Raw genomic sequence first — 14,473 nt, 5'->3', positions numbered from 1 at the left:
TTGCTCAACTTTAAAGGCACACAGACACAGAAACACACACACATTTTAAAACAGGACCTGTTTGCAGGTTTCTAAACCTGCCAGCACTCTAGAGGTACATGGTGGCTGTGAGGGCGGGGCTTTCCCTGCCAACCAGCTGGCTGGGGGCAGGAGGAATCGTGTAAAACCAGGGGATCCCCCACTGGGACCTGGAGATTGTGAAGCCTAGTATGGTGCCAATTTTTTTAGTGCTTCAGTTGTACAGTACTTGGTAATCTCTTTGTAATAATTGTAAAGTACTGCAGAAGTTTTAGGATTGGTTTTCCTGCAGCTCAGTGAGCATATTTTAATTTGCTGAACTGAGTAATGATAGCTTCAAAGAGAGTATTGGCAAAGAAAATGCAACCTAATAACCAGGCTCACAGTTTTATTGAACTGCAATTCTAGATTGTAATAACGTTGAAAGCTACAAAGCACAATGTGGACAGGTAAGCTAGATTGCTGTATCAAAAATCAGATTGATTTGAGAAGGCAGGAAATCTCCTTTATGTAGAGGTTACTGCAGAAATTGCTGGCTAAGCATTTTTGCATTTACTGTGATAGAACAGTGATGAGGTATGAAAGGGAAGGGGGAAATTGCTTCCTGAGTACTGAGTGCAGTTCAGTTCTATTGTTTGTGGTTTCAGGAATCGGTGTTATTAGCCAAGTAAGATGATCATTTGTAGCCTACAAACAAAATGTAGACAATAATTAAAGGCATTTCAACAGTGGACATAAAGGATACTGAAATGAATAAGCCAGTCTAAGGAGCCAAACATCTAACTTCAGAAATGCATATTCAAGAAAATTTTTGGATGCTTCAGCAGTCACAGCACTTAAATTGAACATCAGACATAATATGCTTGTGGAAATATTGTACCACTTCTGTTCATAGAAGTGTAGCATGCAATCAGAAGTGGCATTTCTTAGCATGTTTTCTAGATGGTTTGTCTAAGAAGTGAGATCTTGATATGGAGTTTAATGCATAAATGAAAACTTTTATATTTGTTATTGATAATTTGTGATGCTTTGGAATAATTTACAATCCAGCCAATGTGAAGAATTCCTAATCCTCAGAGGTTTCTATTTGAGACCAATGGAATTTCAGGGACTTTATCTTTGACTGGATTGTGCTGTTAAGGTATGAACCATGTTACAATATTTCTCATCTTTTTCCTTCCCATGTCTTTATTACAAGACATTATAATTTCCATTTTCCCAGAATGGAAACAGAACTTGTGAGATAATTACATGTTGTTTATCATACAAAAACCTGGGTGGCATTGCCCAGTGAATCCAAATTGATGGGTGTGAGAATGAACCCAGCTTCTTGAGGTCCATGTCTAGTTTACTAATTGTGATGTGAAAGTAATGTTCACATTTACTGCCAAATATGTACCAGAGCCATGGTGGTGATTAATTTCTTAAGACATAGCATGAGTTGTTAATGAAGAAATTTCAGTTCATGGTAATATAGGCTTGTTGGGAATGGGAGACTGTAGATAATACTGAGAATATAGTTAAAAGGTTTTGGTAGCTATCATCAGACTCAAGCCTATTCTGAGTTGCTCTAGCATGTCAGCATTTCATTTGCTCTCTCTAATGCAGAAACACTATTTTTCTGCTATGACTAGTACTTTGTGCTTTTGTCATTGAAATGGGAAAAGGGAATATATTCTAATGCAGCCAGGTCATGCTTTGTCTGATAATGCGTAAAGGTTCAGCCTTCTAGTTAACTACCTGCACATTTATCCTAAGCAAGGATGGACTTATTCTAGGGGAATGGCTTGTCAGTTCTGTATGTAAAGAAGTTGTTGGATGGTTAGGGCTGCTATTTTCCTGATTGATGGCTGAACTGGCATATTTTACAGAATGTTTGCTAAGTATGCAAATTGAACAAAATTGCCCTTGTGGTAGTCAAGAAGCAGAAATTATAGGGTATGTTTTTCTATATTGCCCTCTTTATAAAGGTCTTTGAAATGAGCTGCTTTTTCTTATTCTATGAAAATTCCTAGGAAGAACAGAAAAGTCTTATTTTACTGTCATCCTAGCAGATAAATGCCATCAGATTACAGAGAAGGTAGCTGAATTTGGCTCAATAGCAAAATCTATCCATGCATCAATGGAGAAGTAGTTATGTTGTTGTATCCTATTAAACTTTGTTAATTTTATATATGGGATGTCTTTTGCTCTGTTGATTTTTATGGAATCTTAATTTATTGTATTATGGAAATATTGTTAATTGTTGTTTAACTACTCTGGTCACTGATCAGTAAATAATACTAGTATGTTATCTGCTATCAGTTACTTTGTGTCTGTTCCTTACAATCACCACAAAGAGCTTGGAGGATTGAAGGAAAGGTTTCTTTATTGGCCCTTTTGTTAATGCTCATAACTTTCTCCCAGATAACAGCAGAGTATTAAAGGGAGAGATAAAGCAAGCATGTTAATCTTATGGTGATTTTTCTCATTGACTAAAAATTGGGAACAATCTCATTTTTCATTAGACAGTTGGGAAGAATATACATTTTGCAGAGTATCTCTAGATCAGCAAGAGTTAGGGATTGTTTCTTAAGAATGAAACTTGCAAATCCTGTTCAGTTAAGGTCTCTAAGTTATGAGAATTATCTTGTGTGGTATGCCAGAATTCTATTTTATCACCAGTTTTCAAAGACATGAAGCCGCCTTGAGGGACCTTTTTATCAATAACAGACTTTCGTTTTCCAATGAATCTCAGTTATGAGTTGTTTTATATCCATCAATATGTCTTAATATAGCTGATTCTTTGGTTTGGAGGATTGGAAACAGGTTTCTTCTACCTTTTGCTTTTTCCTCAGGGTGGCTGACATATGGCCCCGAGGCCATATGTGACTCACTGATGCTTGTGATACAGCATGCAGCCCCCTACCAATTTGGGCTACATGCCAGCAAGTAGCTGCAACTCTGAGTAGGGGCTGATATCAGGGTAGCTAGTGTCAATGAAGCAATGTTACAAGATAGATGGGAAAATTTGGGTGAACTACTGATAGACAATGACACCTGGGACATTTTTTCCCTTTGAAATGCCAGGAAACAAGGTTTGACGAATGAAACCAAATGGAGGTTAAGGAGTTAAAATCCCCTTTCCATTCCCTGTAAAATCCAGAGGCAAGCTAAGATGGTATGAGTCTGCAATTTGCAATCTATGGATTGAAAGGGTGACTTTAAGTCAAAGTTGATTTTGATCTGTGTAAATGTTTGCATGTTATGCATCCCTGCTCACTCTTGTGTGAACCTCACACTCTTGTGTAAGGGTACATTCCACAGGCCATTCACATATTTGAAGAATAACTTGAACTGAACCTGCGTGAAATTCATAGAAGTGTACCATGGTAAGCACACATTTTTGAATCACATAGAAAGTTAGTATCCAGGTTACTCATGTTCAGGCTTCCATATAATCCAAAGATCTAAGAGAACGAATTAATTAAGACAACAGAATAAAAATTCTGAAAATGTCCTGTCTAAATTTAATGCAGTATTTTCTCCAAGGTGTTAAAATTTTAGTTTTTAATTATTTCCATATTTTTTCTTGTTTCACAGAAGAAACCTACAAGTACTGGCACCACTGAACCTTCTAAAACACACACAAGTGGAACACCTTCCATCAGTAAGGTAACTTCAGTTTTTACATATTGCTCGTCAATCATATACATCTAAACATTAAGCCATCAATCCTTAATTACCAGACTTAAAAATAAGGCTACCTTTTCAGTTGATGAATCATTCAGGAGATGACACACCTTCACTGCATTTGAACAACCTGTCATGTTGAGCAAAATTGAATCTAAAATATTAAGGTGTGTATCATATGTTGCTGAAACCCTAAAGTTAACTTTTAGGCTGATATTTCTTGTCTGCATGGCTAGGTTATGGTCTATGACAAAGCATCCTAGTGTTTGTCTAGGTCTACAGACCAGGGGCATGTGGAAAACTGAAATAGTTCATTCCCTTTCCTTACATCCCCTAAAAATACCCCCCCCCCCAATGCTGTTTCTGGGGTCATCTATCTAGTCCCCTGTCTGTGACTGCACTGCTCTGTTCCCTCCAAGAGAAATATAAGCTTAGTGTGTTGCTTCAGTTTTGGGACCCTCATACCTAATCCTGTAAGGCTTGTGTGCGTGGAGTGGGAACCAGCCCATGGGAGGGGGATGACACAGAAGACACCCTGCTGGGAGGAATCAGGCAACAACTTTATTGATTAGAAGTTCCTCAGGTATTCTGCCTATATAGAGTTAAGTTCTAAGATAAAACTTGGTGCACTCTCCAGCTGGTACTGATTACGGGCTACAACTGGATTTAACAACATTAGTGTTGAGGAAATGAATATTCACCTAAAGAAGGAGAATCTGCAAAGAGCAAGAGATTGGAGAAGCTGATCGGAGTATATTGCCATCTGATTGGGAAGGGGGAAAGTATAATTTGATACACCTCCCAATTTAAAAAAAAAGAAGAAGGTAGTTCCCTGTGCAAGCACCAGTCATTTTCAACTCTGGAGTGATGTTGCTTTCACAACATTTTCACGGCAGACTTTTTACGGGGTGGTTTGCCATTGCCTTCCCCAGTCATTACACTTTCCCCCCAGCAAGCTGGGTACTCATTTTACTGACCTTGGAAGGATGGAAGGCTGAGTCAACCTGGAGCCGGTTACCTGAACCAGCTTCTGCTGGGATCGAACTCAGTTCGTGAGCAGAGTGCTCCGACTGCAGTACTGCAGCTTTACCACTCCACCACGGGGCTCTTCACACTTCCCAATTAGGGGTGTGCAAAAGAAAAAAAAATTGGAAAAATTTCAGATTTGGGGGTATTTGGATCTAAAAAATGTGGGAGGCTGTATATCTCCTAAAAGCAGATTTGGGAGCCAAATCTGATTTGAGATATACCCAGGTAGTCCTGAATATAGGACCCCATTATACCCTATGGGCCATTGAAATCTATGGCAAAATAGGGTATAATGAAGTGTGGCTGGGGGGCAGGGGGTCAAGGTAGAGGCTCGAAATTTGCAGGGCAGCTGCAAGGGCCTCTCCCCTACATAGCTCCCAAGTTTCAAAAAGATTGGACCAGGGGTTCCCATCCTAGGGGCACCCAAAAAGGCCCATTTCTCCCAATGGTGGGGGAAAAAGCAATCAGTCAGTTTTCCCACTGTAATAACAGTGGGGAAAACTGATTCTGGGGAGCAAAGGGTTTGAGGAAGAGCCCCCAAATCTGCAGAGCAGCTGCAGGGGTCTCTCCTCCACAGGCAGTGCCATGTCCCTGAGCAGAACCTGTGCTACCATGCTGCTGCCATTGGCACAAACAGTACATTAAATCAAACTACATAATCTCTTTCATTCAAAAATTGGGGTGCAGGCTCTCTGCAAGGACTGCTGCACAGAACCAGTGCATTGAATTGCCATGCAGCTGAGATGGAGCATGAACTTCCTGCATGTCAAGCATCTGCCCACTGAACCACAGCCCCACAGAAGAAATACCTGTGTGGAATCCCTCAACACTCCACTTGTTTGTCACTGAAACTGGGGCACGAGTTTTAAAAGAAACTGATGAAAAAACAAGGCTGCTCAAGGGGAACCTTAACTTATGTGGCAATAAGTTGCATGGATATCACCTCTAGTCGTCTTTTAAAAGCAAGTAACTTGGAAACCTGTCACTGCACTGTGCTTATTCTAGTTCTTTGTTGTGGCATGGCACACATCTGAAGAAAGAAACATTCCTATCTATGATAACAAAGCTGAGAGACAAGTCACTGCAAAAATACTTGAGACCCAAGAACCCCTGGGACTACATAGAGATATCGGCTTCCTGTCTCAGTGGAAATAATAACTTTCTCAGCTTTTAATTTTCCCCAGAATTCAAACTGTTGGTTTTAAAAGAGCGTCTGGTCTCTATTTATAAAGTGTCCTGTTTAGGGTGAGTGCCTGCTTGGGGTGGGTTCGGGTTTTCTTTTGGGATGGGGGCGGGGTGGTGGTGGTGGTGGTGGTGGTCAAGTCTTTAAAAGTTAAAATTTTGTGTAGGGTTTAAAAACTTGTTGTAGAAATATTTCAGTACTTTTATTCAAAATATTACTGTATTATTGCTGTTATCATGTTGCTGGATGGGGGGCTTAGGGTGTTTTGTTCACTGTTGCTAATTGTTTGATTAAATTTCTGATCACAAGTTGTGGTAGTGGTTGTTTGTAGATTTAATTATTGTTACTGTTTTGTGGGCATTGACAGATATTTTTAAAGAGTTTACTGGTGTTTCCTTTGTTGCTTGGGGGTAGGTGGACAGCTGCTGTTGTGGGGTTATGTCTTGTGATTTGGTTCTCCTGAATACTGTTGCTTTTTTTTGCTGCACGGTTGGATTGGTTTTTTTAAAGTTCCTTCCCCCACCCCCATTCTGGTTGCTGGGGATGGGATTGGTGGTGTGTTTCTCTGTGTTGTTTTGTCGTATATAGACTTGTGTTTTTGCCCTTTTTTTCCTGGGTGGGCCTGCAGCTGGTGTTACTGATACAGTCTTGTGTTACTCTTTATGACTTGCTTCCTCTGGTTGCCTGATGATTCTTTCTCTTTGTTGCAGTTTGAAATCAGGTTTGGGTTCAGTTGATTTTGGCCTTATGTGGGGGGGCGTTGTTGCTGGGTTGGTTGACTGTCAGGAAGAACCAGTTAGAGTCAAGATGCATAATAAAACCTGGGTGTTCACCGAGTATAACTAAAAATGGAGGAAGGGAAGAATACAGAAGCATACAACTACAAACCTGAACACCTAAATGTAAGAGAATGACATTTAGAAGTGTACTAGTGGCACCTCAAGACAAGCAAATGATACCACTAGGTGGTGTAAGCAACACGATAGCTTCGTGAGATTCAATGAAAAGGGTGTCCCCTCATAATTCATAGGGGGGGGGGATATGTTGCCAGGAAGCACCATTAGAATCTAGATACCAAAATGACGAAGTGGTAACTGCAGCTAGAAGTGGATAAACATATTAAACAATAGCAAAAAAAGCTGCAATTTTGAATTCAGAACAGATACTTATGCAGTTAATAACATGCCTGAGAACTTTTTGACTGCAGTGGCACCTTGAAAAGCATCATAATCTGTTTTCTGTGAAAAGCTGAGAACTAAACAACTTCGTTACTAATTATTATGTCTACTGAGATAGGAAGCGGATATCTGAGTCAGATTGAGGTGACAAATGAGGAGGTCCTACAACTGATAGACAAATTAAAAACTAATAAGTCACCGGGTCCGGATGGCATACATCCGAGAGTTCTGAAGGAACTCAAAGTTGAACTTGTGGATCTTCTAACAAAAATCTGTAATCTTTCATTGAAATCTGCCTCCATTCCTGAGGACTGGAAGGTAGCAAATGTCACCCCCATCTTTAAAAAAGGTTCCAGAGGAGATCCGGGAAACTACAGGCCAGTCAGTCTGACTTCAATACCGGGAAAGTTGGTAGAAACCATTATCAAGGACAGAATGAGTAGGCACATTGATGAACACGGGTTATTGAGGAAGACTCAGCATGGGTTCTGCAAGGGAAGATCTTGCCTCACTAACCTGTTGCATTTCTTTGAGGGGGTGAACAAACATGTGGACAAAGGAGACCCGATAGATGTTGTTTACCTTGACTTCCAGAAAGCTTTTGATAAAGTTCCTCATCAAAGGCTCCTTAGAAAGCTTGAGAATCATGGAGTAAAAGGACAGGTCCTCTTGTGGATCAAAAACTGGCTGAGTAATAGGAAGCAGAGAGTGAGTATAAATGGGCAGTCTTCGCAGTGGAGGACGGTAAGCAGTGGGGTGCCGCAGGGCTCGGTACTGGGTCCCATGCTTTTTAACTTGTTCATAAATGATTTAGAGTTCGGAGTGAGCAGTGAAGTGGCCAAGTTTGCGGATGACACTAAATTGTTCAGGGTGGTGAGAACCAGAGAGGATTGTGAGGAACTCCAAAGGGATCTGTTGAGGCTGGGTGAGTGGGCGTCAACGTGGCAGATGCGGTTCAATGTGGCCAAGTGCAAAGTAATGCACATTGGGGCTAAGAATCCCAGCTACAAATACAAGTTGATGGGGTGTGAACTGGCAGAGACTGATCAAGAGAGAGATCTTGGGGTCATGATAGATAACTCACTGAAAGTGTCAAGACAGTGTGCGTTTGCAATAAAAAAGGCCAATGCCATGCTGGGAATTATTAGGAAGGGAATTGAAAACAAATCAGCCAGTATCATAATGCCCCTGTATAAATCGATGGTGCGGTCTCATTTGGAGTACTGTGTGCAGTTCTGGTCGCCGCACCTCAAAAAGGATATTATAGCTTTAGAGAAGGTGCAGAGAAGGGCAACTAGAATGATTAAAGGGCTGGAGCACTTTCCCTATGAAGAAAGGTTGAAACACTTGGGACTCTTTAGCTTGGAGAAACGTCGACTGCGGGGTGACATGATAGAGGTTTACAAGATAATGCATGGAATGGAGAAAGTAGAGAAAGAAGTACTTTTCTCCCTTTCTCACAATACAAGAACTCGTGGGCATTCGATGAAATTGCTGAGCAGACAGGTTAAGACGGATAAAAGGAAGTACTTCTTCACCCAAAGGGTGATTAACATGTGGAATTCACTGCCACAGGAGGTGGTGGCGGCCACAAGTATAGCCACCTTCAAGAGGGGTTTAGATAAAAATATGGAGCACAGGTCCATCAGTGGCTATTAGCCACAGTGTATGGAGCACAGGTCCATCAGTGGCTATTAGCCACAGTGTATGGAGCACAGGTCCATCAGTGGCTATTAGCCACAGTGTATGTGTGTATATAACATTTTTTGCCACTGTGTGACACAGAGTGTTGGACTTGATGGGCCGTTGGCCTGATCCAACATGGCTTCTCTTATGTTCTTATGTTCTTATATCTCTGTTATGTCCTGGGAGTTCCATTGTGTTGACTGTTTTTTTATGATGACTGGTCTCTCAGCTTGTTGTAATAGAAAAGGAATGCCTCTCTCTTTGGGAATATGCCATATCAGAACCAAGATGTAGGATAAGTATGGTGCAATGACAGGTTCCCAAGATCCTTGCTTTCAAAAGAAGAGCAGAGGTGATGTTTGCATGCCACTTGGCATTTCAGTCCAGGTTCCCCTTGAGCAGCCTTGTTTTTTCATCAGTTTCTTTTAAAACCTGTGCTCCAGTTTCAGTGACAAACAACAAGTAGAATGTTGAGGGATTCCACACAGGTATTTCTTCTGTGGGGCTGTGGTTCAGTGGGCAGATGCTTGACATGCTGGAAGTCCATGCCCCGTCTCTGCTACATGGCAATAGTGCATTCAATGCACTGGTTCTGTGCAGCAGTCCATGCAGAGAGCCTGCACCCCAATTTTTGAATGAGAGAAATTCTCTAGTTTGATTTAATGTACTGTTTGTGCCAATGGCAGCAGCATGGTGGCACAGGTTCTGCTCAGGGTAGAGGCCCCTGCAGCTGCTCTGCAGATTTGGGGGCTCTCCCTCAAACCCTCTGCTCCCCCAGAATCAGTTTCCCCCACTGTTATTACAGTGGGAAAACTGATTGCTTTCCCCCACAGTTTGGAGAAATGGGCCTTTTTGGGTGCCCCTAGGATGGGAACCCCTGGTCCAATCTTTTTGAAACTTGGGGGCTATGTAGGGAAGAGGCCCTTGCAGCTGCCCTGCAAATTTGGGGTCTCTACCTCGAACCCCCTACCCCCTAGTCGCACTTCTTTATACCCTATTTTGCCATTGACTTCAATGGCTCATATGGGATAATGGAGATAGGGACACCGTATTTGGATGCCCACAGAATTGGACCCCTTGGTCCAATCCTTTTGAAATTTGGGGGTTTTGTAGAAGACAGTCTCCTGAAGCTTCCCCGCAAATTTGAGCATCTACCTCAAACCCCCTGCCCCCCTGGTGCACTTCATTATACATTATTTTGCCATTGATTTCAGTGGCCCATAGGGTATAATGGGGCTGAATTGCCGCCGAATTTCGGTGGCAATTTGCAACTGCAGTGTAGGGCTCCTGAATCAGATAAGAGAATCTGATTCAGCTGTATACTCCTGCTTTAAAACAGCCGAATCAGATGTTTTTCTCAGGTGTATTCGGTTTAGCCAAACCAAATGCACACCCCTACTCCCAATAGTAGGGGTTCCTGTCTGAAGCAATCCAGGTATGCTTGCCCATGAGTTCTGTCCAACAATTTGCTGGAGGCAGGGCCATGCTGTTTGAAGGCCTGAGGTAAAGAGACTCTAAATTGCTGTGCACAGATTTTAGGCTAGCAAAGGTAGCCTTTCTTGTTTTTATGTTTGCTTGTCTGTTTTCATGTTCTTGGTCTGATGTATTGTGGTTCCCATAGCATGTAAATAAAATATATATTTTATATAAAAAGTAAATCCGTCTAGTCATTTGTGTACTCTTTCCCTGTGAGACCTGAAGAGTTGGCAACCTCTGTACTTTCCACGCTCTGTGAGGCAGTGTACTGCATCCAGTCTGTAAAGACCACCTTGCTTGAAAGAAGGTCCTGGGTGCTCAATCACCCTAACCCATGGGCTAGAATCAGGCCCAGCATGCACTTCATCCAGCAGACATAGGGCAGAAGTCCTAGGTGCTTGATCAGCCCTGCTATGTAGGCTAAAGCAAAGCCAGGAGGGCCTTTGAGAGGTGTACTCCATCTGGTTTGCAAAGACCACCTCACATGAAGGAAATTCCCAGGTCACCCCATCACCTTGGACTAGAACAAGGGCTCAGAGTGCCTTTGAGTGGTGTACTCCATCCAGCCTGTGAAGGATCGCCTCTGTGGGAAATTCTTGGGTGCGCTATCATTCTACCATATGGGATCCACTGTGGGTATTGCTCAAGGTTATCATTTGTTCAATACAGGAAAGGAAAATACCCCAGTTGTGGAGCCCTAGAACATCAGATTGATCATGTTGAGTGGCAGCCTCATCAAGGGTTGGTATCAGGCATTTCCAGCACATGCCCCTTCACCAAAGTTACATGATGTCCAGGGTTTCCTCCAGCCTAGTCTGGGATCCCTACCCAAACACAATGTTTGTGCCCTCATACTCACATTGTAGCTTCTACGGGGTACAGTTAGAGAAACAACTGAGTTAGAGGTTGGCAACCAGGAGTAGTTGCCTGTAAGATTTGAATCAGTCCCCCCTCCCCTCTCATTTTGAATCTACCATTGGGCAACCCGCAGGATGCTGCTGAAGCAGAAACAACGGGGCACTTTCGGAGCCCAGGACTGAAACTTAAGCTCCTTGTTGCTTCTGATTGCTTAGGGGCTGGAAGAAATCTCTTGATTTCTCAGCAAGCAGAAACAACAGAGCACTTTCAGCACCCAGGACTGAAAGTTAAGTTCCGTGTTGCTTCTGCTTGCTTAGGGGCTGGTAGAAATCTCTGACCCCTCAGCAAGCAGAAACAATGGAGCACTTTCAGTGCCCAGGACTGAAAGTTAAGCTTCGTGTTGCTTCTGCTTCCTTAGGGGCTGGAAGAAATCGCTGATCCCTGAGCAAGCAGAAACAACAGGGCACTTTTGGAGCCCAGGACTGAAACTTAAGCTCCCTGTTGCTTCTGCTTGCTTAGGGCTGGAAGAAATCTTTGACCCCTCAGCAAGCAGAAACAAGGGGACTGGAAGTTAAGCTTCACATTGGGCTGGTGTTGGGCTAGAGGGCGCCTGCAAGAAGAGGCCGTTCTGATCCTCAAGTGGGGCGGCGGGCATAGGGGGTGGATGGCTCCATTGCAGGCAGGGCAGGGTAGGGTAGGCTGGTGCACACAAGTGGAGGTCCCAGCTGCAGTCTGGGGCTGGGGATCAGTAGAGAGGTGATGTTCGCCTGCAGGGGTTTTCTGGCCTGGTCTTGCTGGCCACCTTGCTTGGGCAGCCTCGGCTCACCCTCCAACAGGAAGAAATCCAAATCAGAGGTCTTGTAGCCCCAGAAGTCAGCTGCGACTTGGTGGTGCCTTCGGCCGGTTTAGGCAGATTTTTTTTCAGGAAAGAGTTTGTACTTGTGACCTAACATCCATTGAGGACCTCTATCACTCCCTATTTTATTGTCCTGATTTTAAGATTGAACAGAATAGGTTTCTGGATCATATTTTATCTTCTCTTTTTGGTAAGTCAAATAAGGAGAAACTAGTCTACTTGCTGTCTGACAGAGATAGACATATTACCCTCCAAGTTGCAAGATTCATGACTAGCATTATGGAAAAGAAAATAAAGACTGTACCACACTAATTGTTCATTATTATTATTCTGGGTAGTTTACTAGTGTGGTACCGGTTAAATTTTTTCTGATGTTTTAAATTTTATATCTGGTTTTTAAAATTGAGTTTTATTGTATCTTATTGTATTAAGGCATGAGGTATTCTGTTTTTTTCTCTCTCTCGCTTCTTGTTTCTTTTGTTTTATTGCTGAATCTGGTTGTTCGATGCTATGGCAATATGTGCTAATGCAATAAATTGAATTGAATGGTGGTGCCTTCCACCACCTCCCCTTGTCCTGCCGGGCTTGCCTAGCTGGATCATGCTACAGGTAAGGGCAGGAGACTCTGCAGCACGTATCTAAACCTCTGAGTGGCTCCTCACCAGAGCTGCTGGAAGAGGGGTGGAAAGGGATCACCTTGGGGCAGCTGTGGGGAGGGGGGAGGCTGTATGGCAGCAAGCTGGCAGCTTTCCTCCTCAGCGGTGGTAGGAGAGAAGGCCATGGAGGTTGGGGCCACTATGTGCCCCCTGAAAAAAATCAGGGCCCCCCAATTCTTCAAATCCTGGCTACGGGACTAGTTCCATTTCTGGAGGAGTGCATCCCAAAGTCAAATGGTTAAAGACCAGCAGATGCCAGTGCAGCCTAGAGTGCTCACAAAACTGAATTTTAATAAGGAGATGCTGGCTTTAATGGATTAGCAGGGGACCATACTCTGTTGGATGGATGTTGGGGCCACTTCCACTTACAACATTTCTAGAAGTTTCATTGGAGTTTTAATGCGATTTTTGTTGTTGTTGGGGAGTTAACTGATATTTTATAAAAGCCAAGATACAGGGCTCTTTTTCTAGCAGGAACTCCTCTGATTATTAGGCCATGCCCCCCCTCCAATGTAGCCAATCTTCCAAGAACTTAGAGGGCTCTTAGTACAGCATCTACTGTAAGCTCCAGGAGAATTGGCTACATCAGGGGGGCATGGCCTAATATGCAGAGGAGTTCCTGCCAGAAAAAGAGCCCTGCCAAAATATACCAAATATACAAATTTCTGAAGGTGTCAGATCTTTGGTCCACCTTTCTTAGTTGCTTGCAACTGGTAGTGTAGTCTGTAATCCTGTGACATTGTAAAGACTAACAAATTTATTGTAGGGTAAAATTACTGGTGCTTGCACAGGGAACTATCTTTACCTTTTTAAGCTTTTGTGGAATTGAATCTGCTCCAGCAGGTACGGTAAAATGAATGTTTAAGTCATTCGTCTGTGCACAGAGGCAGAACGGGTTAGATTTGAAGATTGATTTCCACTGATGGAAGGCACTTTTGTCAGTGGAAGAGTGTGGGCACCATTAATCAGTTTCCTTCTCCCCCTGCTGTGTCCATGATGCTGTTCCTGAGGGTGTCCTCTGACTCCTCCCCCCCAGAAGCATTTTGTAGACCTTGTATTGGTTGCAATGGGAAGGAAAGTTGTTTGGTGGGAAGGAAAGTTCTGTTTGGTCAGGGAAGCTTTGCCAACAATTTTTTGGATGCAGCCTCCTCTTTAAGTGTAATGACCTTCCGTCGTGCATTCTGGAATATAATCGGTTAAAAATATGATAAAGAAAAGAGGATCTTATATATTTTGGTTTTAGAATATTTGTTTTAAGGGACAATTCTGCACATTGGTGGTAATGGTTTGGGATGGTAGTGGTGAATGTTTCTTAAGTTTTTTGTTGTTGGATCAGTGGGAGATGCCAAAGAGTGTCTTCATAAGTGATAGGTGGGGAGTGAAGTAATGGCATAGGGATTATGTTCCTTCCACTGAGGGGAAAGCCAATAAAAAAGGCTCATATATTTTGTAGTCTTACTTTCAGCCCTTCCTGGCTCCTTCGGTAAATTTTTAAGGTCAGGCAAATAAAGTAGCTTCAATGCCTGGTGATAAATGTGTCCCTTGCCTACCTAAAAACAAACCGCCAAGGAAAAATAGGTTCATTTGACATGAGCAACACTTCCTGTTTCCGTTTTGGTTAGGCTAGCCTTGCCCTTTCTTGAGGAACTGTCAAAAGCATTCTACTAAATATTCATAAGGGAGGTGGAGCCATTCAGCCTTCAGGCAGAGTCTGCTTGGATACATTCCTCTTCAAAAAAGTAGCTTTGATCAGGCCTTGTTAAATCTGAAACCATGGACAGAATGGATAGAAACTGAAATGAAAACTAGGTTCTGATCTGCTTAGTTAGAATATAAATAAGAATATACCAGCTGTGCAGAG

At 42.7% G+C, this 14,473-nt stretch overlaps 1 protein-coding gene across 7 annotated transcripts in view; it reads left to right on the top strand.

Moving 5' to 3' along the window:
• Positions 1-14,473, top strand: part of CAST (calpastatin) — a 92,891-nt gene that overhangs the window by 17,016 nt on the left and 61,402 nt on the right. For 4 of the 7 annotated variants that reach the window (XM_060235658.1, XM_060235656.1, XM_060235659.1 and 1 more), the window contains exon 3: positions 3,601-3,672. In XM_060235658.1, the coding sequence (XP_060091641.1) occupies positions 3,601-3,672 (72 nt within the window). Of the gene's footprint in view, positions 1-3,600; positions 3,673-14,361; position 14,473 lie in introns of those variants that run through there. The other 3 variants (XM_060235662.1, XM_060235661.1, XM_060235660.1) reach the window with 2 other exon arrangements.

Source organism: Heteronotia binoei, chromosome 4 (genome assembly GCF_032191835.1).
Source record: "Heteronotia binoei isolate CCM8104 ecotype False Entrance Well chromosome 4, APGP_CSIRO_Hbin_v1, whole genome shotgun sequence".
NCBI lineage: Eukaryota > Metazoa > Chordata > Lepidosauria > Squamata > Gekkonidae > Heteronotia > Heteronotia binoei.
The sequence above is the reverse complement of the archived record's forward strand: the minus strand, read 5'-3'. Positions and strand labels throughout refer to the sequence as shown.